General features: G+C 42.1%; 2 protein-coding genes across 4 annotated transcripts in view; both read right to left on the reverse strand.

Annotated features, from left to right (window-relative positions):
• Nucleotides 1–1,798: 1,798 nt before the first annotated feature.
• On the reverse strand, nt 1,799–12,355 carry LOC129831204 (secretagogin-like). The gene is made up of 11 exons (XM_055894328.1): nt 12,039–12,355; nt 11,766–11,836; nt 11,322–11,414; nt 10,735–10,824; nt 10,543–10,599; nt 7,154–7,231; nt 4,428–4,483; nt 4,306–4,351; nt 4,085–4,144; nt 2,823–2,891; nt 1,799–2,553 (listed from the first exon to the last, which is right to left on the reverse strand). Exons 1-11 carry the CDS (start codon nt 12,106–12,108, stop codon nt 2,425–2,427), a joined length of 819 nt encoding a protein of 272 aa, XP_055750303.1. The 5' UTR covers nt 12,109–12,355; the 3' UTR covers nt 1,799–2,424.
• Nucleotides 12,356–12,493: 138 nt separating this feature from the next.
• The window catches only part of LOC129831203 (F-actin-uncapping protein LRRC16A-like), a 33,806-nt gene continuing 19,157 nt past the window's right edge, over nt 12,494–27,142 (reverse strand). For 2 of the 3 annotated variants that reach the window (XM_055894324.1, XM_055894326.1), the window contains exons 27-38: nt 26,481–26,656; nt 25,861–25,948; nt 20,821–20,973; nt 20,648–20,702; nt 20,334–20,524; nt 20,081–20,196; nt 18,689–19,079; nt 18,061–18,094; nt 17,626–17,793; nt 17,341–17,457; nt 16,923–17,075; nt 12,494–16,594 (exon numbers count right to left, since the gene is read on the reverse strand). In XM_055894324.1, the coding sequence (XP_055750299.1) occupies nt 16,413–16,594; nt 16,923–17,075; nt 17,341–17,457; nt 17,626–17,793; nt 18,061–18,094; nt 18,689–19,079; nt 20,081–20,196; nt 20,334–20,524; nt 20,648–20,702; nt 20,821–20,973; nt 25,861–25,948; nt 26,481–26,656 (1,824 nt within the window). In that variant the 3' untranslated portion in view covers nt 12,494–16,412. The remainder of the gene's footprint in view (nt 16,595–16,922; nt 17,076–17,340; nt 17,458–17,625; nt 17,794–18,060; nt 18,095–18,688; nt 19,080–20,080; nt 20,197–20,333; nt 20,525–20,647; nt 20,703–20,820; nt 20,974–25,860; nt 25,949–26,480; nt 26,657–27,142) is intronic. The other variant, XM_055894327.1, reaches the window with a different exon arrangement.

Genomic DNA, 27,142 nt, shown 5'->3' on the forward strand with positions numbered 1-27,142 from the left:
CCCTTTAGTTTGTCCATTTTCATCTCACACAATTTTACATTAATTTTTCAAACTTTCAAATCTCAAAAGCTCCTTGGTCAATGTGACCTACTGACCTCAAATTACTTTTAGAAAGTCCACGGACTGGCGGAGACGGACGCCGCGAGGCATCCAGTGTGGTAACGCGACCGATCCCGGAGAAGCTGGCGGGAGCCCCGGGGTAGAGTTCTATTTTCTTTGTGAAGGGCAGGGCGCCCTGGAATGGGTTCACCCCGAGAGAGGGGCCCAAGCCATCGAGTATCCAATCTGAAACTGTCTTTACCTTGGTATGTAACAGCCGGGTATGTTAGCGACCTACTGTAATGTTAGTTGGCTACTAGTACATCAAACTTCCCAGTATATTTACTTTATGCTATTTAACTAACTACCCAACGTTTATTGACTTGATTGTCATTCATAGTTTAGCTAAGTGGTATAGTCGTTCAGGTCCATTTGTAAATTCGCTCTGGGCTATAGACTCCAATTTCAGAGCACTCTCGTCTGACTGCCAGAGGCAGAGTGCGAATAACTGATGGATTTACAAAAACTCAACACCTGTTGAATGTGACCGGTGTCAGTAAATGTCGGCAAAAAAGCATCATTAAACTACCTAACCAGCTCTGCTTGGTTGAGTAAAATGACCAGAGTGAGGTGTTCTCTCATGTGTCTGGAAGTAGCTAGCAAGTTAGCCAGTTAGTTTGGGTGTTTGACAGCAGTTGTGAGGCCAGAACGCTCGGATCAACCCTAATCCTCGGCCCGAGCCTCCAGTGTCCCCTCTGAACGCTCCGTGAGCGAAACGCTCTGAATTTATAAATAGACAATCTGACAACGCCCTGAATTGACGAACGCCCAGAGCGCACTCTGGCACTCCAGATTGAATTTACAAATACACCTGAAGTCTGGCTAGTAATTTGTTATGCTAATAAACTAGCAAGAGGTTGCATAGCAACAGCATCAACTTCGGGGAGAAGGCAAAGCGCTAGTATGCTCAGCTGAAAGGACACGGTTTGTTTACAGTATACTAAAATGAACTAATAGTATGTAGTATATACTCATTAAGTAAGTAATATACAGTTTGGGTATTGAAACACAGCTATACTGTGGTCAGGAATTTGAAGGCACAGCAAGTTTCAAAGAGGGCACAGCAAGTGACACAATAATGACGCTCTAGACTGCTGTCCTCTGTAATTTTCCTGCTCGTGAGCTGCTGTTATGTTAGAGACACTTCACTTGCCTTAGTCAGGCAGGCATCTGGTGGGGCTTTTAGCAATGACGTCAGCCTCCAACTAGACAACAGTGACAGTGCGCTATGAGCCTTGGCTTCACAGAATTACACAGCGCCCAATGGACTTATGAAAAGCTTTTAGAGCCATTCTGGTCTACTTTCTATCAACCATATTTGCTTTGTATATCTCTTTAATGGGTGCTTTGAGTTGCTGATCAATCTGTTTCCATAGCATTTTGGCTGTTGTGCCTTTGAAAAGCTCTGGTTACCAAGCATTAAAGCAATGAAACTCTGAAAATCCATTATTGCACGAAAGGACTGAGATCATGGCGAATGGAAGCCCAGACATCCTCATGTGTCAATATTTTCTTTTGTGCCTAAGGCTCACAGCATTGTCTGCTCTGATACAATGGGTATACACCAGACATGTACTATTAATCAAGTTGTGGTTATGTAAATAGTGATGATTAGTTCAATAATAGAACTGCATTAGCTTGTGTTTGCAGACTGTTGTTACAGACTGGAGAAACATACAGATGCCCAGGGACACAGAGATTGTTGTCATACTGTATTGCATTACATGTTACATTGTATTACATATTTACTTTGATAGTACATTCTCTACAAATAACATTTAAAGTAGGAGGTGAAATGTCAAACCATTAAATGGCAATTATTTTCACCATATTTTTTGCACATAAAAAAACAACACAGTTCTGACAAGTAAATGCAGCCATCATGGTAATTAAATCAATACAACCCACAAATATCCCAAAACAACTTAAATCCCAAAATACTTATTTCACCACTATATTTTTGCAAGTTATAGGCAGGCGTATGCAACGTGCATATGTAACGGATGTGAAATGGCTAGCTAGTTGTGAAATGGCTAGCTAGTTAGCCATTTCACATCCGTTACACATACAAAATAGTTCACACACACAACGTTCTCAAAGGTACTCAGAATTGTCATCAACAGATACAGTCAAACAAAATGAAGGATCACAAAACAAATTCCCCAAAAGCCCCAATGGGTCTACTCTATGCAACAACTTCCTTTCAACCAACCAACCATCATGCAATGCTCTTTGGTTGTCTAAAAGCTATGAGCTATTGCATTGCGGCATGCTATCAATGAGTTAGTGGTTAGCCTGTGGTGCTAACTAGGGTAATTAGTACTATTAACTGGAGTATTTCAGGCCGAGGCACAGGGCCAGTTCATTCTTCTGGATCTTTCCATCACCGTTCATGTCACAGTGGCCCAGCAGGACCTTGCGGAACTTGTCCAGGTCCGTTCCACTAATGGTAGGCTATGTTGGGTATAAAGGAAGCATATTCAAACCATTAGCTCAAGGCCTTCACAGTCTACTACAGTTGGACGTTCTGTTAACTTGACTCAATTCTCTTTGCTTAATCCATATAAATATATAGTAGCATGGTGTCAGAAGTGGGATCCGAACCCACGCCTACATTCGGAGACCATAATTAACAATAACGCAGAATCAATATAGGAGCATCATATATCTAAGTTAATAACATAAGTACATTTGTAGTTTAAGATTATTATTTTTTTTTTTACCGTGACCAGTTCCATCATGTCTTTGACAAAGCCATCCACCTCCGGACCCTCCAAAGCACCCGTCTTACTCTGTAAACAACAACAACAAAAATTGCTGACTTCAGAAAAAGAGATGAAGACGACCACCTGATGTGCCTTGGGAGATTATAAAGAGGACAGCATCTAAATTCTGCTTAATGGGATAATGTATAACTACATCACACATCCACAATCATGCAGCACGGAGGAGCATGACACTGCAACAGGACCACCACTTCAGTTAATAATGGTATTAGAAGCTCAATGATGAAATACATTCCTGGCACTATATCTTTGATAGGCATTACGTCCTGTGAATACATCTCTGTACTGATCCAGTGGCGTAGCCAGATATTCATTGGTGGGTGGGCCTGCAGAAATGTGGGTGCCCCCATCCCAAAAAAAGCAGCTAACTTCCTGCAGTTTTACATATTTTGCCTTGGGGCAAAGAGAATAATTTTTGTTTTACAGCTAATCACATGCTATTCTACACATTTTGCCTTGGTGCACAGGAAAATGTGCAGTTTTATAGCTCATCTAATGCTATTCTACACATTTTGCCTTGGGGCAGAGGAAAATGTGCAGTTTTATAGCTCATCTAATGCTATTCTACACATTTAGCCAGAGGGCTGGATTATGAGCTGTCTTGTTTGCTAAATGAACAAATGAAATAGGCAGTGGTATGGTGCATATAGCCATAGAAGCACAGTGGGATATGCCTCAATGCAGTCATATTCATTGCTTATTGGGGGTGTGGCTTTCAATTAGTTATTTTTGGCAACCCATCCCGTGAGAGTGAATGTCATTCCAGGTCATCTAGCCTGTTATATTTAATCAAATCTGACTAACCCAGTGACTGCTTGCTATGAATTCTATCTGATGGTGTTTGCATGTTTAGGTAAAAAGACAAATTGGAACACTGACAAGTAAAGAGCATAAACAATTATAAAGAAAACAAAAACATTGTGTTTTTTGTTGCTGCTCAATCTGAGTGGATAGGCTTGGTTCACCAGGCCCACTCGTGCCTACGCCCCTGTACTGATCCACTTCCAATACAGCTGTGTGTTCTAGCCCATTTATACTGATATTATATATTTTTTATAATTAAGGCCAATGAAGCATCAGTAAAATCACAAGAAGTCATCATAAGCAATACTGTAATTGTATTTAATATGCTTATCACCATCAACCTTACAATCCCAATTGAAGACAATTATGTTGTGGCTAAACGTAAAATGACTTACAACATCATAGTGGGCAAATATCTTCTCAAAGTCCCTCTTCCGGTCTTCTTGACTGCAAGCCTGAAACAGAGTGGTACCGCAACACCCACAATTCTGTTCCTCTAATTCAAGCCAATGATGACTACAGTAAGTAATTGAAGATGGAGCATGTATTGACAATGTCTTAAGTCTCATCTGACTGCAGGTTATCAGAAAAATTCATCGACAAATGTTATACTTACATTCATGTCAAACTTCAGCAAGAAGTTCTCTTTCAGAGCAAGGATTCTGGGAGAAGGAAAACAGTTAGGCACAATAAGAGCCACCTCGCAATGTAGGAGAACAATTGCTAAATAATTAGTACCTGGCTAGGTCATTCAAATCCAGCCTGCCATCATTGTTTTTGTTAAACATCTTCATCTGTTGGGAAAATAAACAGAATAAAGCATCAGATTCATTAGATAGTTTGTCAAAGTACATACACATCAGAATCACCTTTATTTGCCAAGAACATTTACACATACTCACAGTGGCGACGCATCATTCATGTTTTGAGCCACACCTGTTTAGTCTGTTTTGCATGTTATTGTTTTGGCATTAATACATCACACATCAGTTTGCAAACTATAAAATAATAATAATTTAGTTAATACAGCTGCATACAAAATGCTTTCTTGAGTAAGGCAGCTCCAAAATGCAGGTGTTTCAGCCTAGCTCAGAGCTTTCTGTGGTGGTGGGGCAGCCAGCGGAAAATATGGAGCGTAGGGGTTGGTAATGTTCTCTAGTTGCATCATGATTGGTTCAGTGTTCTGTCACTCATGGAGACACTACGTAACTGCAAAATCTACTGGTAGAGCTCGAAAATTCAAGCCTTTTGGGTGCTGCCATATAATGTAAGCCTAAGTGCCCATCCAAGAAGGCTCAAGATCATTGGCCACAGATAAAATGACGTCAAATCACGTTTTATCTACAGTAGCTTTGATTGGACGGATCATGTCAACATCATACTTTCAAAATCTTCATGAATCAAGTCGACAATCTACTGGCAAATCCTTTTCAATCCTTGTCATATGAAAAGCAATTATAGATTAAACGTATCGGTGCTCATCGGCCATTGGACAAACATTACACAACAAGTTGGAAATCGCAAATTCATCAATGAGTGCAAAGGCGCCACTGCAGCCACGGGTTCAATCTCAGGCTGTGTCACAGCCGGCCTTAACCGCACATTTGGCCCAGCGTCGTCCATTTAGGGGAGGGTTTGGCCGGCCCGGGATGTTCTTGTCTCATCTTACTCTAGTGACTCCATGAGGCGGGCCGGGCTCCTGCAAGCTGACCTCGGTCATCAGGTCAAGTGTTATCTCCGGCACATTGGTGCGGCTGGCTTCCGGGTTAAGCGGGCAGTGTGTCAAGAAGAGGTGCGGCTTGACACTCGAACTTTGTCGAGTCCGTAGGGGAGTTGCAGTGATGAGACAAGATCGTAACTACCTATTGGATATCACGAAAAGGTGGGTAACGACATGGGCCAGAAAAGTTTGAATACATTGGCCGTGCTTTCAATGCAGAATGAATTCAGCCGCATTCAAAACAACTGGAAACTCGGAACTGGGAAATCTCAGACATCAGGTAGTTCAAGACAACTGGGAATTAGCTGTGACTGGGAAAACAAGAAAACAATTTAAATGTTCATCCAACTCGGAATTCCAAGTCGGGATGTCGGGCTTCTTTCTAGAGCCCACAAGATGGACCGCCGCGCCACCTTCCTGTTCAAGTGAGCACAGCACAACAAAGTGACTCCAAAAATGTCTTCTATGCTGCTGCATAAATTACGTAATATGCCAGGGAGATATGTATACTGTAGCCAAGAAAGTAACACTAAGTGTATGTTGTGTAGTAAGCTGTTAGCCCATGTGCCTCACCCTAATAATTTGGTCCCGTCCATCCCTCATAACTTAACATACTGTTCTGACTTGGTGTGCAGACAATGAGAATACTGTAAGAATGGCCCATGTTCTGAATTCTGTCGCTGTACATTTCGAAAGTGCTGAACGAATAGTAATATTGACAACGTCCATCCTAGCTCGCTCATTAATGTCTTCATCGAAATTATGAATTGCCTCTTATCCGCTTGTCATCCCCTTATGCTATATTTTGTACATCTCAATTGTCAGTAAAAAACACATTTGTTTAAGCAAGTCAGCCACAGTATGTTTCTTTAACAGGCAGGAAAATGAGGCTGAATGAACTGTTTCGCTGCCAGACAAGCAGGGGTAAGGTGTTTGGACAGCTTTATGTACTGTAGGGCCTTACAGTTTGTGGGCACCGTTATAGTGCGATGAATGTATTGTTTAGTGTTGTGGCTTTGCTGGCATGCATCCCACTTTTTTTTTTTTTGCCCCACCAAGATTTACATGATAAAATCACCACTGCATACTCTGAATTTTACTTGTAAATACACATGACACCAAGTCAAATTAACACTGTACAACAATACCAAAGAGAACCTAATTCAAATGATGCCAGTGTATTTCCCATGCTGTGCACCATATTTTACTCAACATTGATATATAAAAACGCACGCACACACACACAGTAATTCATTAAATGGTCCACAATTAATGACAATGGCTAAACAGTAAAAAAAAATATCACTTCTGAAAATCTTTAAATAGCTGATCACCCTCCATCACAGTACCATCCAATTACTAATACTAGAGGGGAGTGAATACCAAGGGTATTACCGCCAATTACATACTTCAATGAGAAATAATCCCTTTAGTGCACTCCTTATTACATTGAATGGCATAGTAGCATTACTATGTATAGCTCTCCCCCAATCATCCAAATTGAATTGCCCATTGAATAGGGTATAGTATACTCATTTAAGAGACAACAGATAACCGTCTACATCCTTTTGATTATTTTCAACCTCTTCAAAGCAGTCTGTGATGAGACAACTGTGTTTGGGTCACACAACACATCAGACCCAGGAGAGGAAAACGATTGGCTGTAAGGTTGACTACTTTTTACACTTCTTGACCAAGAGCCCTCAAATGGAGACAGAGTAAAGGAGCTGGGGCTTGTTGTTACCAAGGTGTCAGTGTACTCCTCCAGTTTGTTGGGGGAGATGGTCTTCTTGTGCTGGAGGAACAGGTCCTGCAGGAAACCCTGTTAGGAGGACACAGAGGAAGACAGCCAACTAGATGATCTGGGCCCATATTTATCAAGTGTCTCAGAGTAGGAGTGCTGATCTAAGATCAGGTTTTTATCTTGATCTAGGATACATTTATTATAATCTAAAACTGGTCCTAGATCAGTACTCCTACTATTCAGACACTTGATAAACATGGGCCTTGGTCTCGAGTGAAAAAAGGTGGTCTCTTAATGTGACGTCCCAGGTCAAATAAAGGAGAAATACATACATAATAAAAAAGGCATAGACTGCAAATCTGTACGCAACCGCTCTTGTCCCGCCCCCGGATCCCTTGTCCCCAGAGCTGAAGATCTGAATCACATTTTGTTCATGTGTTTCTTTACCTCTACTTTACACACAAATGTTGGTTGGAACCCTCCCTTCACATTTCTCACTGTCAATCGTCCATTCAGCATCTGCATGCCAACCATTTGATCTCAATAAGTTTCATGGAGATATGCATTAGATCTAGATCTTGAGTTATACAGTGTTGTTCTGTACTAGCCTTCAGTTTTGAATTATGTACAATGAGTGCATTTTAGAGCAGGTGGTGTTAAACTGTAGCATACCTGTCCTTAGTTTCAATTAAAGCACATACACTGTGTACAAAACATTAAGAACACCTTCCTAATATTGAGTTGCACCCCCTTTTGCCCTCAAAACAGCCTCAATTCCTTGGGGCATGTACTATACAAGGTGTCAAAAGCGTTCCACAGGGATGCTGACCCATGTTGACGCCAATGCTTCCCACAGCTGTGTCAAGTTGACTGGATGTTCTTTGGGTGGTGGAACATTCTTGATACACACGGGAAACTGTTGAGTGTGAAAAACGCTGCAGCGTTGCAGTTCTTGACACAAACCGATGCGCCTGGCACCTACTACCATACCCCGTTCAAAGCCACTTAAATCGTTTGTCTTACCCATTCACCCTCTGAACTGCACATATACACAACCTATGTCTGAAAACTTTAAAATCCTTCTTTAACCGGTCTCCTCCCCTTCATCTACACAGATTGAAGTGGATTCAACAAGTGACATCAATAAGGGATCATAGCTTCACCTGGTCAGTCTATGTCATGGAAAGAGCAGGTGTTCTTAATGTTTTGTACTGTACACTCAGTGTATTTTGCCTGGTGGCGCACACTTAAGTTTTGGCCACATGAGAGAAAAATGCGACAATCATCCTAAAATCTCTTAACTTCATATGGCTAGCGTCCCACCTCGACAACTTCCGGTGAAATTGCAGAGCGCCAAATTAAAATTAAATTACTATAAATATAGAATTTTCATGAAATCACAAGTGCAATATATCAAAATAAAGCTTAACTTGTTGTTAATCCAGCCAAGGTGTCAGATTTCAAAAAGGCTTTACGGCGAAAGCAAACCATGCGATTATCTGAGGACAGCGCTCAGCACACAAAACATTACAAACAGTTAGCAGCCAAGTAGATTAGTCACGAAAGTCAGAAATAGCAATAAAATTAATCACTTACCTTTGATGATCTTCGTATGGTTGCACTCAAGACTCCATGTTACACAATAAATGTTCGTTTTGTTCGATAAAGTCCCTCTTTATATCCAAAAACCTCAATTTTGTTGGCGCGTATTGTTCAGTAATCCAATGGCTCGTTGTGACCCTATGGTCACAACGGGCAGATGAAAATTCCAAATAGTATCCGTAAAGTTCGTAGAAACATGTCAAACGATGTTTATAATCAATCCTCAGGTTGTTTTTTTTTGCCTAAATAATCGATAGTATTTCAACTGGACAATAGCATCATCAATATAAAAGAAAAACAAGAAAGGTGCGCTCTCGGTCATGCGCAGTAACCAGCTCTGGTGACATCCCAGGGTTCACTCACTCAATGTTGTCATTCTCCCTCATTTTTCAGAATAAAAGTCTGAAACAATGTCTAAAGACTGTTCTCAACTAGTGGAAGCCATAGGGAACACAATCTGGGTCATAACCATTTATATGGTGGATAGGCTTTCAATGGAACAACACCCATTTCAAAATAATGGCACTTCCGGGATGGATTTTCCTCAGGTTTTCGCCTGCCATATCAGTTCTGTTATACTCAGACATTATTTTAACAGTTTTGGAAACTTTCGAGTGTTTTCTATCCAAATCTACCAATTATATGCATATCCTAGGTTCTGGGCCTGAGTAACAAGCAGTTTACTTTGGGCACGCTTTTCATCCAAAATTCAAAATGCTGCCCCCTATCCTAAAAAGTTAAACAAATTAGCTTTTTTTTGTCTTATAGTAACGTTATACTAAGCTATTATATTCGGTTCTGTTATGTAGAATACTATCATTATGTGATCTTGCAGACATTGATTCAGCTTTGATCTAACTTTATTAAACAAGCAGAGATTATGTGCAAAGTAGAGAATCCTGCACATGTGCAGAAGCTTTGGACCTTTAGCTGTCAGGAAGAGGGAGGAGTCCGGAGAACTCGGTTCCTAAGCCACTCCGAACAAAAAAAGGAGAGAAAAGTGTGCCATAACACTTTTGTCCCTCATTCTGAATCAAAGTGTTCATAAATAGTACAATTCCTCTTCAGTAAATGTACTGTGGGTGAACTATAAACCATCAAGTGTTTGGAAATTGGAAGAAAAGTACTTCTGTCTTGCCTTGTAGGGCTGGGCGATATTTGGGGACACTTCAACGATATGTTACTCCAAATATCGCGACATCCAATATAATAATTTTGCGCCGTTAATGACTACATCATTCCAGACAGTGCAATTATTTTGCTTATTTACAATATTATAGCCGCATTCTAATGAACTATTCTTAGCATTGGTAAACAATAAGGCTTATTTAATTCATTTAGACTTAATTTAACATATTGATACAGCCTGATAAAACTGCAGTTTTGATTTGAAAAGTTCAAATAGAGTATAGCCTTACACATCATGATATATCATTTTGCACGTCATGATAATGTCAAATATCACCATATTCGATTTAATCATATATCAGCCCTACCCTATTGATCTGTCCACATAAGAGGATAATGCTCCAGAACCAAGTGGAGAACATGTCTGTCAACGATTCTTAGACACTATCATCATTCCTATCCTATCCTTCCAAAAGACCCTTAAAGCAACACGTGTCAACAGAGACCTAGAGCAACTATGTAAACAATAACAACTTTGGCCACTCATTGATTCTTACTTAGAAAGTAGACAACTAGCTAAGACAATATCTCTGAGCGGGCCATGGCAGTGATCTCACTGAAAGCATGGCAATTAGTAGAAGGGCATTCTTTGAATGTACCTTGAGCTCTATAGCTGATATGTATCCACTGCTGTCAGCATCATAGTTTCTCCAGATCTGTTGGGGGAGTGAGAGGCACATTTAACTATGATGAAAGTGCTCAAGAGAATATAGGACACACTACCCAACCAATAATAGGATTGTATTTTTTGTGCATATATGTCAATCACTGTATGTGATCTTTGATCTTACCCTCATGAACTCTACACTGTTGTCCAATGGTGTTTCTCTGCGGAACAGTAGGAGGAAGTTCTCCTCCTCCGGTAGCATCATGGTGGCCAACTGGAACATTTATGTTCAATCAAATTAGTTAACAATCACAGGCAGGCATAATTCAATCCCTGATGGGTAATTTTGTGTAAAATAAACTAAATCTTGTATAATTTCTTCCTACAATTTAAGGGGTAAGTGTCCCCTCAGCTTCAACAGGCATAATTCCTCTTTCAACATAAAATGTATGGAAATACAGTCTATGGACAAAGAAAACTAAATGTCACAGCCGAAATGAGTTGCAAAATTAGACGCAATTTAATTTGACAAACTCATAATTAATTGCAAGACATACAAAGATGAAGCAAGGCAATAACATTATGCAAATGACAGAGCAATTAGGTGGTTTCAAGGCTGCTTCACAAAAAAAATGTGCTGTTAGGAGATTTTGATCACAATCCAATTACCCCCCATCTCTCTCTGGGTTGTAAGTATACTTAATAATAAATGACCTATAGACAAATAAAAAGGGGAAGAAGGTATGTATGAATAAGTACAAGTAAACATACCTCTTGGATTTGCAGGCGACCATCCGCTGTGGTGTCATAAGCTGACATGAACCTTTCTTTCACTCTTCTAATTTTGTCATCTGTTATTTCATCCTTTAGGAACAACAGTGACATTTGAACACATTCCACATATGGGCTCACCAATTAATTAGTTGTACTTGTTTGAGTATTTCATTCAGTGTTACCTGTACAATTATCACTTCGACAGAATTCACGTCATTTCAGTGAATGACAAAATGTGGACTAATGATTGGATTCAGAGGTTATCTAATGTTGACATCGCATGAATGCCCCCAACAAAACAGAGCAAAGTAGGTCTAATTAGGATATTCTAGGATGTTAGTAGCCAAAGCTTACTGTAGTTATTTTTAGGAATATGTACACAGTATGCATTGGGTATGACAAGGAAAGAAGAAACGTGGAGTCCTACAATTGCCTACTTACACTCATCCCAAGTTTCTTCATCATGTGTCGAAAAAAGTCGTCCAATTCCTTTCCTTCAATATAACCATTATCTAAAACAAATAAATGTACAACATAAGATGAATTAAACCCTAATTCTGTATTGTTTTATCTCCACGACATGGTGTAAAGTCCAGATTGAGTTTGCGCATGGACTTTCGATTAAAACATTGCCTGATATACGTACACAGATTAAATATCAATAGTAATTAAAAGACAACATACAGTTCGAATTATTCAAGAGTAAGATCCTACCATCAACATCGAAATGTTGCCAAATTTGTAGGAAGCCGACAGCATCCAGGTTGTCAAAAGCATTGTCCATGGTACCTCGTGCCCAATACACCGGCGCGAATCCAAGATGTTAACGTTGTGAAAATAAATAATGAAGTTTTGACTGTGTGGATTTGAAATAAGAGATTGATGAGGTTTTCTATACTATTGATCGTTTCCTTCACTGTAGTTCAGTCTAAACTCCACCAAATGCAAACGAGGGAGACCAACTTAACTACGACATTCAACCAGGTGCGCAATAGGGGTTGCCCCCAAAAAATTGGAGACAACGTCCGCAAGGAAAGCATGGTAAAATGAATACAATTAAATAGTTATATTAGGCAATACGATGCAAGTTAATGCATGTCTACGTGGCAGTATACCAGTACACATATGATTTATTGGTACAAATATTCAAATGCAGGAGTATTGACAACTACATTAAAGGTTTTTATTTGATGTATTTAGCACAAATCAATTTAACCAATAAAACTGGAAACCATCACCAAGCCCCACAATAAATGTATTTCATATAAATCATGATAAATCAAAGTTATATTATGCCTATCATTAATAAAGGTTTACTAGATCAAATGTGCCCATGGTTACAATGTAAATACCACACACACACTACCAGTCAACATTTTACACACCTACTCATTCAAGGGTTCTTTATTTGTACTATTTTCTACATTGTAATAATAATGAAGACATCAAAACTATGAAATAACACATATGGAATCATGTAGTAACCAAAAAAAGTGTTAACCTCTTTCAGCTAGGGGCACTATTTTTATGTTTGAAAAAATAACATTCAAGGTAAACGGACTATTTCTCACGCCCAGATGCTAGAACATGCATAACATTGACAGATTAGGATAGAAAACACTCTAAAGTTTCCAAAACTGTCAAAATATTGTCTGTGAGTAAAACAGAACTGATTTTGCAGGCGAAAACCTGAGGAAATCCAACCCGGAAGTGCCTTTTATTTGGAAAAATCCCTGTTCCATTGCTTGCCCATCCTCCATTTAAAGGGGTATCAACCATATTCCTTTTCCAATGGCTTCCTCAGGCTGTGACCAGGCTTTAGACACAGTTTCAAGCTTTTATTTTGAAAAATTAGCGAGATTTATCAAAACGCTTCAGGTGTCCTTTGATTAGTTCATGCGCACGAGAGTTGTAGCTCGACATTTTCTTTCTCTGTAGCATTGGATAGTTTACCGTCCGGTTGAAATATTATCGATTATGTATGTTAAAAACAACCTGAGGATTGATTATAAAAAAACTTTTGACATGTTTCTACGAACATTACGGATACTTTTTGGAATTTTCGTCTGCCCTTCAGGACCGGCACGAGCCTGTGGTTTTCTGAACATAACGCGCAAACCAAATGGAGGTTTTTGGTTATAAAAAGAATCTTTATCGAACAAAAATAACTTTTATTGTATAACTGGGAGTCTCGTGAGTGCAAACATCCGAAGATCAAAGGTAAGCGATTCATTTTATTGCTTTTCTGACTTGCGTGACCAAGCTAATTTGCGGCTAGCTGTTCTTACTGTTTTGTCTAGTGATTGATAAACTCACAAACGCTTGGATTGCTTTCGCTGTAAAGCATATTTTCAAAATCTGACACGATAGGTGGATTAACAACAAGCTACGCTGTGTTTTGGTATATTTCACTTGTGATTTCATGATTATAAATATATATATATATATATTTTATTTGGCGCTCTGCAATTCAGCGGTTGTTTACGAAAATTATCCCGCTAAAGGGATCCGTGCGTCATTAAACAAATCAAAATATATTTTATATTTGAGATTCTTCAAAGTAACCACCTTTTGCCTTGACAGCTTTGCACACACACTTGGCATTCTCTCAACCAGATTCACGAGGTAGTCATCTGGAATGCATTTCAATTAACAGGTGTGCCTTGTTAAAAGGTCATTTGTGGAATTTCCTTCTTAATGCATTTAAGCCAATCCGTTGTGACAAGGTATACAGAAGATAGCCCTATTTGGTAAAAGACCAAGTCCATATTATGAGGAGAGGAGACTGCGTGAATCAGGCCTTCATGGTCGAATTGCTGCAAAGAAAACCCTACTAAAAGGACACCAATACGAAGAAGAGACTTGCTTGAGCCAAGAAACATGAACAATGGACATTAGACCGATGGAAATCTGTCCTTTGATCTGATGAGTCCCAAAAATTTGAATTTTGGTTCCAACTTCTGTGTCTTTGTGAGATGCAGAGTAGGTGAACGGATGATCTCCACATGTGTGGTTCCCATCGTGAAGCATGGAGGAGGTGTGATGGTGCTTTGCTGGTGACACTGTCGTGATTTATTTAGAATTCAAGGCACACTTAACCAGCATGGCTACCACAGCATTCTGCAGCGATATGCCATCTCATCTGGTTTCGCTGTGGGACGATCATTTGCTTTCCAACAGGACAATGACCCAACATACCTCCAGGCTGTGTAAGGGTTATTTGACCAAGAATGAGATGGTGGAGTGCTGCATCAGATGACGTGGCCTCAAAAAAAAAAAAAGCCAACCTCAACCCAATTGAGATCATTTGGGATGAGTTGGACCAAAGAGTGAAGGAAAAGCAGCCAACAAGTTCTCAGCATATGTGGGAACCTATTCAAGACTGTTGGAAAAGCATTTCAGGTGAAGCTGGTTAAGAGAATGCCAAGAGTGTGCAAAGCTGTCATCACGGAAAAGGGTGGCTACTTTGAAGAATCAAATATATTAAATATATTTTGATTTGTTTAACACTTTTTTGGTTACTACATGATTCCATGTGTCATTTCATAGTTTGGATGTCTTCACTATTATTCTACAATGTAGAAAATAGTAAAAATAAAGAAAAACCCTGGAATGAGTAGGTTGTGTCCAAACGTGTGACTCGTACTGTACGTACATACACGTATGTGGAGTTCCTTTCAAATTAGTGGATTTGGCTATTTCAGCCACACCGTTGCGGACAGGTGTATAAAAACCGAGCACACCGCCATGCAATCTCCATAGACAAACATTGGCAGTCGAATGGCCTTACTGAAGAGATGTGACTTTCAACGTGGCACCGTCATAGGACTTTCCGGTCATAGGATTCCACCAAGTCAGTTCGTCAAATTTCTGTCCTGCTGGAGCTTCCCCGGTCAACTGTAAGTGCTGTTATTGTGAAGTGGAAACATCTAGGTGAAACAACGGCTCAGCCGCGAAGTGGTAGGTCACACAAGCTCACAGAACAGGACTGCCTAAGCGCGTAAAAATAGTCTGTCCTCGGTTGCAACACTCAACACCGAGTTCCAAACTGCCTCTTGAAGCAACATCAGCACAAGAACTGTTCGTCGGGAGCTTCATGAAATGGGTTTCCATGGCCGAGCTGCAGCACACAAGCCTATTATCACCATGAGCAAAGGCAAGTGTCGGCTGGAGTGGTGTAAAGCATGCCGCCATTGAACTCCGGAGCAGTGGAAACGCATTCTCTGGAGTGATGATTCACGCTTCACCATCTGTCAGTCCAATGGATACATCTGGGATTGGCAGATGGCAGGAGAACGCTTCCTGCCCCAATGCATAGTACCAACTGTAAAGTTTGGAGGAGGAATCATGGACTGGGGCTGTTTTTCATGGTTCAGGCTAGGACCCTTAGTTCCAGTGGAGGGAAATCTTAATGCTATAGCATACAATGCCATTCTAAATTATTGTGTGCTTTCAACCTTGTGGCAACGCCCTTTCCTGTTTCAATATGACAATGCCCCCGTGCACAAAGCGAGGTCCAGACAGAAATGGTTTGTCGAGATCAGTGTGGAAGAACTTGACTATCGAACACCTTTGGGATGAATTGGAACGCTGACTGCGAACCAGGCCTAATCGCCCAACATCAGTGCCCGACCTCACTAATGCTTTCGTGGCTGAATGGAATCAAGTCCCCACAGCAATGTTCCAACATCTAGTGGAAAGCCTTCCCAGAAGAGTGGAGGCTGTTATAGCAGCAAAGGGATGACCAACTCCATATTAATGCCCATGATTTTGGAATGAGATGTTTCATTGAGCATACTTTTTTTTTCATACTTTTGATCATGTAGTGTACTTTTCAACACATCCATGTCTCTTTCAGTGTGTTAATACATAAATACATAACATGCAAATTAGACATAGGAACACAGCAGTGCTTATTGGTTGATTGAATAAGCCAATCAACAGTCTTTGTTTAGAGTAAGATAATTCAGAGTAAGGTATTGGCATGGTTTTGTCCATAAGCTTTTTTTTGTTCTTTGCTCTTTGGCTACATTACAATTCTCCACACTTGGACACTACATGGAACACTTTGGAGAAAGTAGAGAGAATCTAGATGTAGCTTTTCTTTCTACACTGGGATGTCGTCATGGTGTCCTCCTCCACGTTGTCAGGCCTGAGATCCTGTCTTTGGTCCGTGTCAGGGGTAGGAGGGAAGTCCTCTTCGGTGTTGTCTTTTTCAAACACCCCAGGGCTTTGGCAGTGGACAAGGTCCACCATAGATGAAGGTCTCACTGCAAGAGAGTGGTGTGTGAGCTGATATGGTACTAAACAATGAGGAAGCTACAACTGGTGGCCTACAACCATAACTACTGGTACTACAGAGACTACAAACAATGTCACAGCTGTGTGAGTACTAATAAACCAACACATATAGCTACCGGAGCTCCTGGAGAAACCCCTACAACTACTATTACTGCGAACGGCCAGTAACACCGCATGTTATTCAAAAGGTACGGCCACTTTTGGAACTGCCAAAATGTACTTTACTATTTTTAGTTGATACACACAACACTGTACATGTTGTAAGTAAAAAATAGAGCTGAAGGTAATAGGTCTAACCAGATGCAGGGAGGGACTTGGTGCGTTCTCGACCTTCTACTTCCTGTACCACAGAAGTGGAGCGCTTCAGGGAGGACCACTGTCTCCCACCAATAGCAGACCTGTCCATCTCTTGGTCCAAGTCAAATGGGCTGGAGTCTCTTGTGAGTTCAACTGATGGAGAGAGTGATGAGGGTGAAAGATGATTTTATGCTTCAATCATACCAGGTGTCTATTCAATTCTATCAAACTCACATAGTGACTATTTCTAATTCATACTATGTTCTCAGTGAATTGACATAAATCTCTCTGTCTTTACATGAAGCAAAACAGCTTTGTTTATTCGATTTACTCTCAATATCAACACTTTGGACTGTGGGGCGCTGTTCCTAAATCAATTATTCTGGATGGAGGGCACACGGGGAATAGATAAACCTACCATTAATGTGGCTACTCTCCTCCTCCCTCTCATAGTCTGAGGGCGCTCTCTTCAGGCGAGGGGCGGGCAGTGGTCCTTTTGGGGATACATTTCCTAGACAGGGGTCAGGGGTGTCATCTGAGGGTGAAAAATAGACAAAATAAAGAATGGTTACAGACAATAGGACAAATTAAGGCAAGACAAAATCACAATAAACTAAGTAATCTTCATCTATTTTGGCTTCTGGTGCCCTTATTTGCCATCTGAGTATCACTATCAATAAAGTATACTTAGTCATATGCCTACCTGGGCTGTGGCTGCTGCTGGCGCGAGGGCTCAGGGGTCCCAAAGTGTGTGGTCCCATGTGGGGCTTGATGCTCTGTGGTGCTGGGGGTCTGGGTGTAACACTGGAGGGTTTAGACCCGGGCGCTTTCGACGACAAGTCTATCAACGATGCTGGACCCTTTGGCTTTCCTACAGAGAGACATAACAAAGAATACCCATATTGGACACAGCAACAGTGTGGATGGTTCGTAGAGCTTCTACAAGGGACTGTCTAAACAAAGTGTTACCTAGCGCTTGATTTTAATTAAACATGTTGTTCACTTTTATTGTACAACATGGCAGCTGGCAAGCTGAATGGCAAGACAGACGTAGCATAATTAAGTTGAGCCATCCTTCTGTACATAAAGATGTCATTCAAAAAATCGAATTATCTGATTGGGATAGAAGCCAACTCACCTTGTTTATCATCTGCCTTGTCTGAAGAGTCAGACTGTAAAAAGAACAAACTTTCAGTATGGCCAATGTCTTTAGTCCTAAACCTGATTTTAGAGGCACAATTGTGTTTTCCACTGCATGGTTCTGTATTCAACAGTCTGAATCAAGCTGAGACATGGATGTTCCATATAAAGCCACTATAGGGCGGCACCTTCACAGTTATCCACTCATGACAATCTGTAGCTTTCCAAATGACTGGTAGATCTACAGCTGAAGACAGGAAATAGTGTAACTTTAAAAGAACAAACATATTACTATCTCCCTGCTTCTTCCTTACTATCTTGGACTTTTTCAGAAGAGGTTGTGTGTTACCCTGCAAGAAGGTCATTATTCAGTAGTTCAATGAGGCTAAGGCAGGGTTTCCCAAACTCGATCCTCAGGACTCCAAGGGGTCACGTTGCCCTAGCACTACACATCTGATTCAAATAAATCAACTAATCATCAAGCTTTGCTCATTTGAAACAGCTGTGTAGTGTTAAGGGAAAAACCAAAACATGCACCAAGTTTGGAAAACGCTGTGCTAAAGGGTGCTACTGGCTCATACACTTAACAGAGTCAAAAATTTGCGAATTCTGGTCAGTTTACCCACCTTATGAGCGACTATTTTCTCATGCATTTTTTTCATCTCCGCCAGGAGGTCCATTCCCATTATGGGGACCCCAAAGTGCCGTCCACCATGAGGACTACCCTTACTGTCACTCTCGGAGTGCTGTTCCTCAGTGGGTTCAGGGATTGGCAGCTTTTGTGAGTGGTCAGGGGAGATTTCAGAGTGGTCCCACAACGGAGCCTTGGGGGACAAGGGCCCCTCTGTCAGAGTGCTGACAGTCGCAGAAGACGGGGTGATGGTGGCAGCTGTTCCATGGCTCTTCTCAGACTTCGAGGTGCGAGACTTGATGAGGTTAAGGAAGCCGCTTTTCCGGGATTCCCGTTTCTTCTCCGACCCCTCCTGGATGTTGGAGGAGCCCCTCAGGGAGGCTCGTCTGAAAATGTTAGAGAATGCTTTTGCTGAACAGTACACACTCACAACTTCTATAAATAACAACTTCTAAATACAGAAATTAAAAAGGTACAGGTAAACAACCAAAATAAAGCAAACACTTGAGTAAATGAGGAACAAAGTATATTGAAAGCAGGTGCTTCCAAACAGGTGTGGCTCTGGAGTTAATTAAGCAATTATTATCCCATGATGCTTAGGGTCATGTATAAAAATGACCAGTTGCCCATTATTTTGGCTACCATAGCTAGAAGAGATCTCAGCAACTTTGAAAGAGGGGTCTCAAAGGAGCATAGGTGATTTAAAGGGTGTGTGTGTGTGTGTGTGTGTGTGTGTGTGTGTGTGTGTGTGTGTGTGTGTGTGTGTGTGTGTGTGTGTGTGTGTGTGTGTGTGTGTCTCAGTCAGTCACCAGATCTCAACCCAATTGAACACTTATGGGGATGGCAGATATCCTAGTGGTTAGAGCGTTGGGCCAGTAACCCAAAGGTTGCTGGATTGAATCCTAGAGCTGACAAAAGGAAAAATCTGTCATTCTGCCCCTGAACAAGGCATTTGACCCACTGTCCACCGGTAGGCTGTCATTGTAAATACGAATTTGTTCTTAACTGACTTGCCTAGTTAAATAAAGGTTAAATATATATTTTTTTTAAATTATGCGAGATTGTGGAGCGGCGCCTGAGACAGGGTTTTCCGCCACCATCAACAACTCCAATAGATTCTACAAGTGTCTGGAACTCTATGCCAATGTTCACTGAAGCTGTTCTGGTCCAACACCTTAAGACACTTTGGTGTTTCCTCTATTTTGGCATTTACCCGTAGCTAGTTAGCCTGCAAACAATCTAGCCATTGTTAGCTTACTGCTGCATGCGTTAACACAAAACACAGAGTTATTTCAATCTTATGGAAACTAGAATAATTTATTCTAAAACGTCCGTAATGTCATTTACTTTTTGGGAAGAGTTCAGCATAATAGGAATTAAAACTCACTTAAAACTAAGTTTGGTGATTTTCTTGTAGAAGAATTCATCAACACCCTCATCCACTTTTCCCAGGAGGTCATTCTGCTCCACTTCTGGTGGTGGAGAGGTGCAGATTGGTTCCCGCTGAAAACCCCCAAAATATTTAGGCCTACATCAACCAACACAGAATAGTAGGTAGACAAAGAAAGAGGCCCGAAAGAGTTGAAGAGGGAGAAAGAGAAGGGGAATTGGAGAGAGGGGGCAGGTGGAAGGCTTCTTACTGGTGCTCGGCTAGGTTTGGTCCTCTTTTTCGGTTTGGGGCGGAGCTTGGTGTGGTGCTCTAGCTTCCGGGCCTCCATAGTGGGCAGCTCGCCAAAGTACGTCGGCTTCTTGTCCAATGGGGGAGGAGGGGGCAGATCCTCCTCATATATAGGCACTTCTTCCAGGGCCTTGTCCAAGTCAAACTCCATTTCTGATGAACAACCAACGAGGCAAAACCAAACCTCTCATTCCAAGTTGCGGAAATACTACTGTACTGTAATCTAAATGTATTTGACCAGATCTACTGTACCTGGGATGTAGAACATAAACTCACCAAAGGCCACAGATACAGGCCGCAGCATCCTGCAGAGAATGCTCTTCCTCTTGGACTTGGGTGTCATCCCAAGGTCACAAACACAGTAGAGAAAAAAAACAGTCAGCCAGTGAGTCATGCTTCAGTACAGCAGATAGGGATCACAAAACTTCACAGGGACTAGTCTTAGTTACCACATAGGTATCCATCACCTCCAGCCTCTCAGCATGGTGAGGACTCTGCTCCTGGGTCTGGGCCTCAGGCTGGAGGACCGTCTCCTCCAGCACCTCCATCTTGTTGGGCTCCTGGTGGATAAGAGGTTGAGGTTTTCTGGTCAGGTGTTCTGCCTGGATGGGAAGAGAGGAAAAGGCATACACGATCAGTGTTTCTTCACCAGTATTTGTTTTGATGTGGTGCCGAGGGGGCCCTAATCAGGATTACAAGTAATTTAAGCAAAAATGCATTATTTTTTATTTATTTATTTATTTAACCTTTATTTAACCAGGTAGGCAAATTGAGAACACGTTCTCATTTACAATTGCGACCTGGCCAAGATAAAGCAAAGCAGTTCGACACATACAACAACACATAGTTACACATGGAGTAAAAACAAACATATAGTCAATAATACAGTGAAAAAGATTAAAAAAATAAGTCTATATACAATGTGAGCAAGTGAGGTGAGATAAGGGAGGTGAAGGCAAACAGATATATGTATAAATAAATAAAAATATAAAAAGGCCATGGAGGCGAAGTGAGTACAACACAGCAAGTAAAATAAAAACTAAAAAAAACACTGGAATGGTTGGTTTGCATTGGAAGAAAGTGCAAAGTAGAGACAGAAATAATGGGGTGCAAAGGAGCAAAATAAATTAATAAATAAATACAGTAGGTAAAGAGGTAGTTGTTTGGGCTAAATTGTAGATGGGTTATGTACAGGTGCAGTAATCTATGAGCTGCTCTGACAGCTGGTGCTTAAAGCTAGTGAGGGAGATAAGTGTTTCCAGTTTCAGAGATTTTTGTAGTTCGTTCCAGTCATTGGCAGCAGAGAACTGGAAGGAGAGGCGTCCAAAGGAAGAATTGGTTTTGGGGGTGACTAGAGAGATATACCTGCTGGAGCGCGTGCTACGGGTAGGTGCTGCTATGGTGACCAGCGAGCTGAGATAAGGGGGGACTTTACCTAGCAGGGTCTTGTAGATGACCTGGAACCAATGGGTTTGGCGACGAGTATGAAGCGAGGGCCAGCCAACGAGAGTGTACAGGTCGCAGTGGTGGGTAGTATATGGGGCTTTGGTGACAAAACGGATGGCACTGTGATAGACTGCATCCAATTTATTGAGTAGGGTTTTGGAGGCTATTTTGTAAATGACATCACCGAAGTCGAGGATTGGTAGGATGGTCAGTTTTACAAGGGTATGTTTGGCAGCATGAGTAAAGGATGCTTTGTTGCGGAATAGGAAGCCAATTCTAGATTTGACTTTGGATTGGAGATGTTTGATGTGGGTCTGGAAGGAGAGTTTACAGTCTAACCAGACACCTAGGTATTTGTAGTTGTCCACATATTCTAAGTCAGAGCCGTCCAAAGTAGTGATGTTGGACAGGCGGGCCGGAGCAGGCAGCGATCGGTTGAAGAGCATGCATTTGGTTTTACTTGTATTTAAGAGCAGTTGGAGGCCACGGAAGGAGAGTTGTATGGCATTGAAGCTCGCCTGGAGGGTTGTTAACACAGTGTCAAAAGAAGGGCCAGAAGTATACAGAATAGTGTCGTCTGCGTAGAGGTGGATCAGAGAATCACCAGCAGCAAGAGCGACATCATTGATGTAAACAGAGAAGAGAGTCGGTCCAAGAATTGAACCCTGTGGCACCCCCATAGAGACTGCCAGAGGCCCGGACAACAGACCCTCCGATTTGACACACTGAACTCTATCAGAGAAGTAGTTGGTGAACCAGGCGAGGCAATCATTAGAGAAACCAAGGCTGTCGAGTCTGCCAATGAGGATGTGGTGATTGACAGAGTCAAAAGCCTTGGCCAGGTCAATGAATACGGCTGCACAGTATTGTTTCCTATCGATGGCGGTTACGATATCGTTTATGACCTTGAGCGTGGCTGAGGTGCACCCATGACCAGCTCTGAAACCAGATTGCATAGCGGAGAAGGTGTGGTGTGATTCGAAATGGTCGGTAATCTGTTTGTTGACTTGGCTTTCGAAGACCTTAGAAAGGCAGGGTAGGATAGATATAGGTCTGTAGCAGTTAGGGTCAAGGGTGTCCCCCCCTTTGAAGAGGGGGATAACCGCAGCTGCTTTCCAATCTTTGGGTATCTCAGACGACACGAAAGAGAGGTTGAAGAGGCTAGTAATAGGGGTGGCAACAATTTCAGCAGATAGTTTTAGAAAGGGTCCAGATTATCTAGCCCGGCTGATTTGTAAGGGTCCAGATTTTGCAGCTCATTAAGAACATCAGCTGACTGTATTTGGGAGAAAGAGAAATGGGGAAGGCTTGGGCGAGTAGCAGAGGGGAGGGCAGTGCTGTTGTCCCGGGTAGGGGTAGCCAGGTGGAAAGCATGGCCAGCCGTAGAAAAATGCTTATTGAAATTCTCAATTATAGTGGATTTGTCGGTGGTGACAGTGTTTCCTATCTTCAGGGCGGTTGGAAGCTGGGAGGAGGTGTTCTTATTCTCCATGGACTTTACGGTGTCCCAGAACTTTTTTGAATTTGTGTTGCAGGAAGCAAATTTCTGCTTGAAAAAGCTAGCCTTGGCTGTTCTAACTGCCTGTGTATATTGGTTTCTGGCTTCCCTGAAAAGTTGCATATCACGGGGGCTGTTCGATGCTAATGCAGAACGCCATAGGATGTTTTTCTGTTGGTTAAGGGCAGTCAGGTCAGGAGAGAACCAAGGGCTATATCTGTTCCTGGTTCTAAATTTCTTGAATGGGGCATGCTTATTCAAGATGGTGAGGAAGGCATTTTTAAAAAATGACCAGGCATCCTCTACTGACGGGATGAGATCAATATCCTTCCAGGATACCCCGGCCAGGTCAATTAGGAAGGCCTGCTCGCTGAAGTGTTTCAGGGAGCGTTTGACAGTGATGAGTGGAGGTCGTTTGACCGCTGACCCATTACGGATGCAGGCAATGAGGCAGTGATCGCTGAGATCTTGGTTAAAAACAGCAGAGGTGTATTTGGAGGGCAAGTTTGTTAGGATGATATCTATGGAGGGTACCCGTGTTTACGGAATTGGGGTGGTACCTGGTAGGTTCATTAATAATTTGTGTGAGATTGAGGGCATCAAGCTTAGATTGTAGGGTGGCTGGGGTGTTGAGCATGTTCAAATTTAGGTCGCCTAGCAGCACGAGCTCTGAAGATAGATGGGGGGCAATCAGTTCACATATAGTGTCCAGAGCACAGCTGGGGGCAGAGGGTGGTCTATAGCAGGCGGCAACGGTGAGAGACTTGTTTTTAGAGAGGTGGATTTTTAAAAGTAGAAGTTCAAATTGTTTGGGAACAGACCTGGATAGTATAACAGAACTCTGCAGGCAGTCTTTGCAGTAGATTGCAACACCGCCCCCTTTGGCCGTTCTATCTTGTCTGAAAATATTGTAATTGGGGATAAAAATGTCTGAATTTTTGGTGGTCTTTCTAAGCCAGGATTCAGACACGGCTAAAACATCTGGGTTGGCAGAGTGTGCTAAAGCAGTGAACAAAACAAACTTAGGGAGGAGGCTCCTAATGTTAACATGCATGAAGCCAAGGCTATTACGGTTACAGAAGTCATCAAAAGAGAGCGCCTGGGGAATAGGAGTGGAGCCAGGTACTGCAGGGCCTGGATTCACCTCTACATCACCAGAGGAACAGAGGAGAAGTAGGATAATAGTACGGCTAAAAGCTATGAGAATTGGTCGTCTAGAGCTACCAGAGCAGAGAGTAAAAGGAAGTTTCTGGGGGCGATAAAATAGTTTAAAGGAATAATGTACAGACAAAGGTATGGTAGGATGTGAATACAGTGGAGGTAAACCTAGGTATTGAGTGATGATGAGAGAGATCTTGTCTCTAGAAACATCATTGAAACCAGGTGATGTCATCGCATATGTGGGTGGTGGAACTGCAGGGTTGGATATGGTATAGAGAGCAGGGCTAGAATCTCTACAGTGAAATAAGCCAATAAACACTAACCAGAACAGCAATGGACAAGGCATATTTACATTAAGGAGAGGCAAGCTTAATCGAGTGATAAATAAGGGTCCAGTGAGTAGAGGTTGGTTGGGGTCGTGGCGATCCAGACAGCTGGCCGGGTATATGGCTATCGGTAGCAGCATAGGATGGAGGTCTGTTTGTAGATACCTCGTGCGTTTCCGTCGGTAGGTTCCGTGTAGTGGGGTTTTGTTCAGATAGCAGCCGATAAGACAGCTAACGATTAGCGGGCCTCAGATGAGCGTTCAGGTAACGCCGGGACGGAGGTGCCGGTTGGATAAATCCCTCGGGCAGATAACGTCGGCAGTCAGTCGTGAAGGCCCGGTGGGGTTCCGTATCTGCAGCAGCAACAAAGAAGCGGGTCCGGATGGTGATGGAACTCCTCAGCTGGCTAGCTCCAGCATGATTTGAGTTAGCTCCGGGGTCGACGTAAGCCAATAGTCACACGGTATGCAGCTAGCTAGCTGCGAAATCAAGGTGCAAAATAGAGGCTGAGGCTGCGGTTGGAATCCGGGGAAACTGAGAGAAAAAAAGTCCCGGAATGCTCCGGTCCGAGTCGCGTTGCACTAAAGTGCCGGTAGATTATCGAGCTAGAGGAATAGCTGATGACCGCAAAACGTGGGCAGCTGAAACACCAACGCTAGCCAGCAAACCGGCTAATTTCGGGGCAGCTACAGATTAGCTTCTGGCTAGCTATCGGAGTAGCTTCTGGATTAGCTTTCAGGCTAGCTTCTGAATTAGCCCCTGGCTATCTTCCACGATGGATTTTCAGATTGAGGTGAATAGTACTTATTGTAATTGGTGAAGCGGGTTGCAGGAAAGCTTTTGCAGGAAAGCTTTTGTAGTTGAGTTCTTGGATAATAAAATAAATAAAAGATATGTGAAGAAAAGGTGTAAATATATATATATACAGGACACGACACGACAACACGGAAAAATACGTCTGAACTGCTAAGCTACCTTGGTAACAATTATTGTGTCTGTGTATGTGTGCGTGCATGTGTGCAGAAGAGAAATAATCTATTTTAGTATACAGTACTGACCAGAGTGTTTTGGGAACTGGACAGGGATTCCAAGATCTCATCTACGATACGGTCTGAGAGGAAGGACGCCATACTGAGCTTCACTTCACTGTGTGACGGAGAGGAGAACATGAGCCAGATACTACCTCTACTACCTGCACTGTATCAAGACTGGGCTGCATATATTTACAGACTGTTACAGTAGTTTTCTGAGAGTGACGTTTACGTACATTGCAAGGTTTTATCAGCTAAGGCTATGTGACATAATCAGAATTATTTCACTAGGTCTATGATGTCATACACAGATCAGATCACAAGGAACTGATTCAGTTTGAATTCACATTAACTGATACCATCTACACTTGAAATGATTTACTGATTAGGTCTCAAAAGGGCTCCTCCAATCCAGCCCCCCAGTGTTTCTGTTGAAGGTCACTTGTGATGGGCACAAAGCAGGCAATGCGTAGTCCGGGTTCAGCAGGACTACCATTGGACCAGACCACAGCATAAATCTTTGAACTGTTTTTGGAGATACTATTGTTTTGTTGTTGTTTTCCTCTCCTTAGCTGAACGCACTTGTTGTTAGTCACTCTGTATGAGAACATCTGCTAGCGATCTTGACCAGGCCATGTGGTGATCACCTGATCTTGTTGATGATGTCGACTCCTGACTGTTCCAGTAGTGTGGTGGTGATGAAGCTATGTGGGACGGTCATTCTGCCTGCACCGGCCTTCATCAGCTCCTGGTGCAGGTTGCTCCTCTTCATCACATGGGGACAGAGGCCCTCAGCGGTGTCAACCATAGACTGCAACAATGTCTGGGAGTGGGAGAGAGAGAGAAGCGGGGTTGGCAAGTTAATTGCGCTAGCTTATGTTATCTTGTCATTCCTTTAAAATAAAAAAAATATTAACTAGGAAGGACTCATTGAGATTTGAAATCTCTTTTTCAAAAGAGTCCTGGCCAAGAGAGACAGCACCAAGTCGTTACACAATTAGACAGACAACATGAAAAACTGCAATTAATCTAGTAAAAAAAAACATAGAATTCACAAGAGTATAACAAAATCATAAAACAGCAAATTAAAAACATTGACAGGTTAGGGAATCAGTCTCAAAATCCTTCATCAGGATTCACAGTTGCTGCAAGGACTAGGGCAGTGTCTCAGGTTGCATAGTTTTGTTCAAGCCCAATCACACACACACACACACACACACACACACACACCTGATTCAACTACTCAATCAAGCACATGACCAAGGAGGGCACTTGTGCAGGACAAAAACACCCAATTTCAAGGACTGGA

This window comes from Salvelinus fontinalis, chromosome 32, assembly GCF_029448725.1.
Source record: "Salvelinus fontinalis isolate EN_2023a chromosome 32, ASM2944872v1, whole genome shotgun sequence".
Lineage (NCBI taxonomy): Eukaryota > Metazoa > Chordata > Actinopteri > Salmoniformes > Salmonidae > Salvelinus > Salvelinus fontinalis.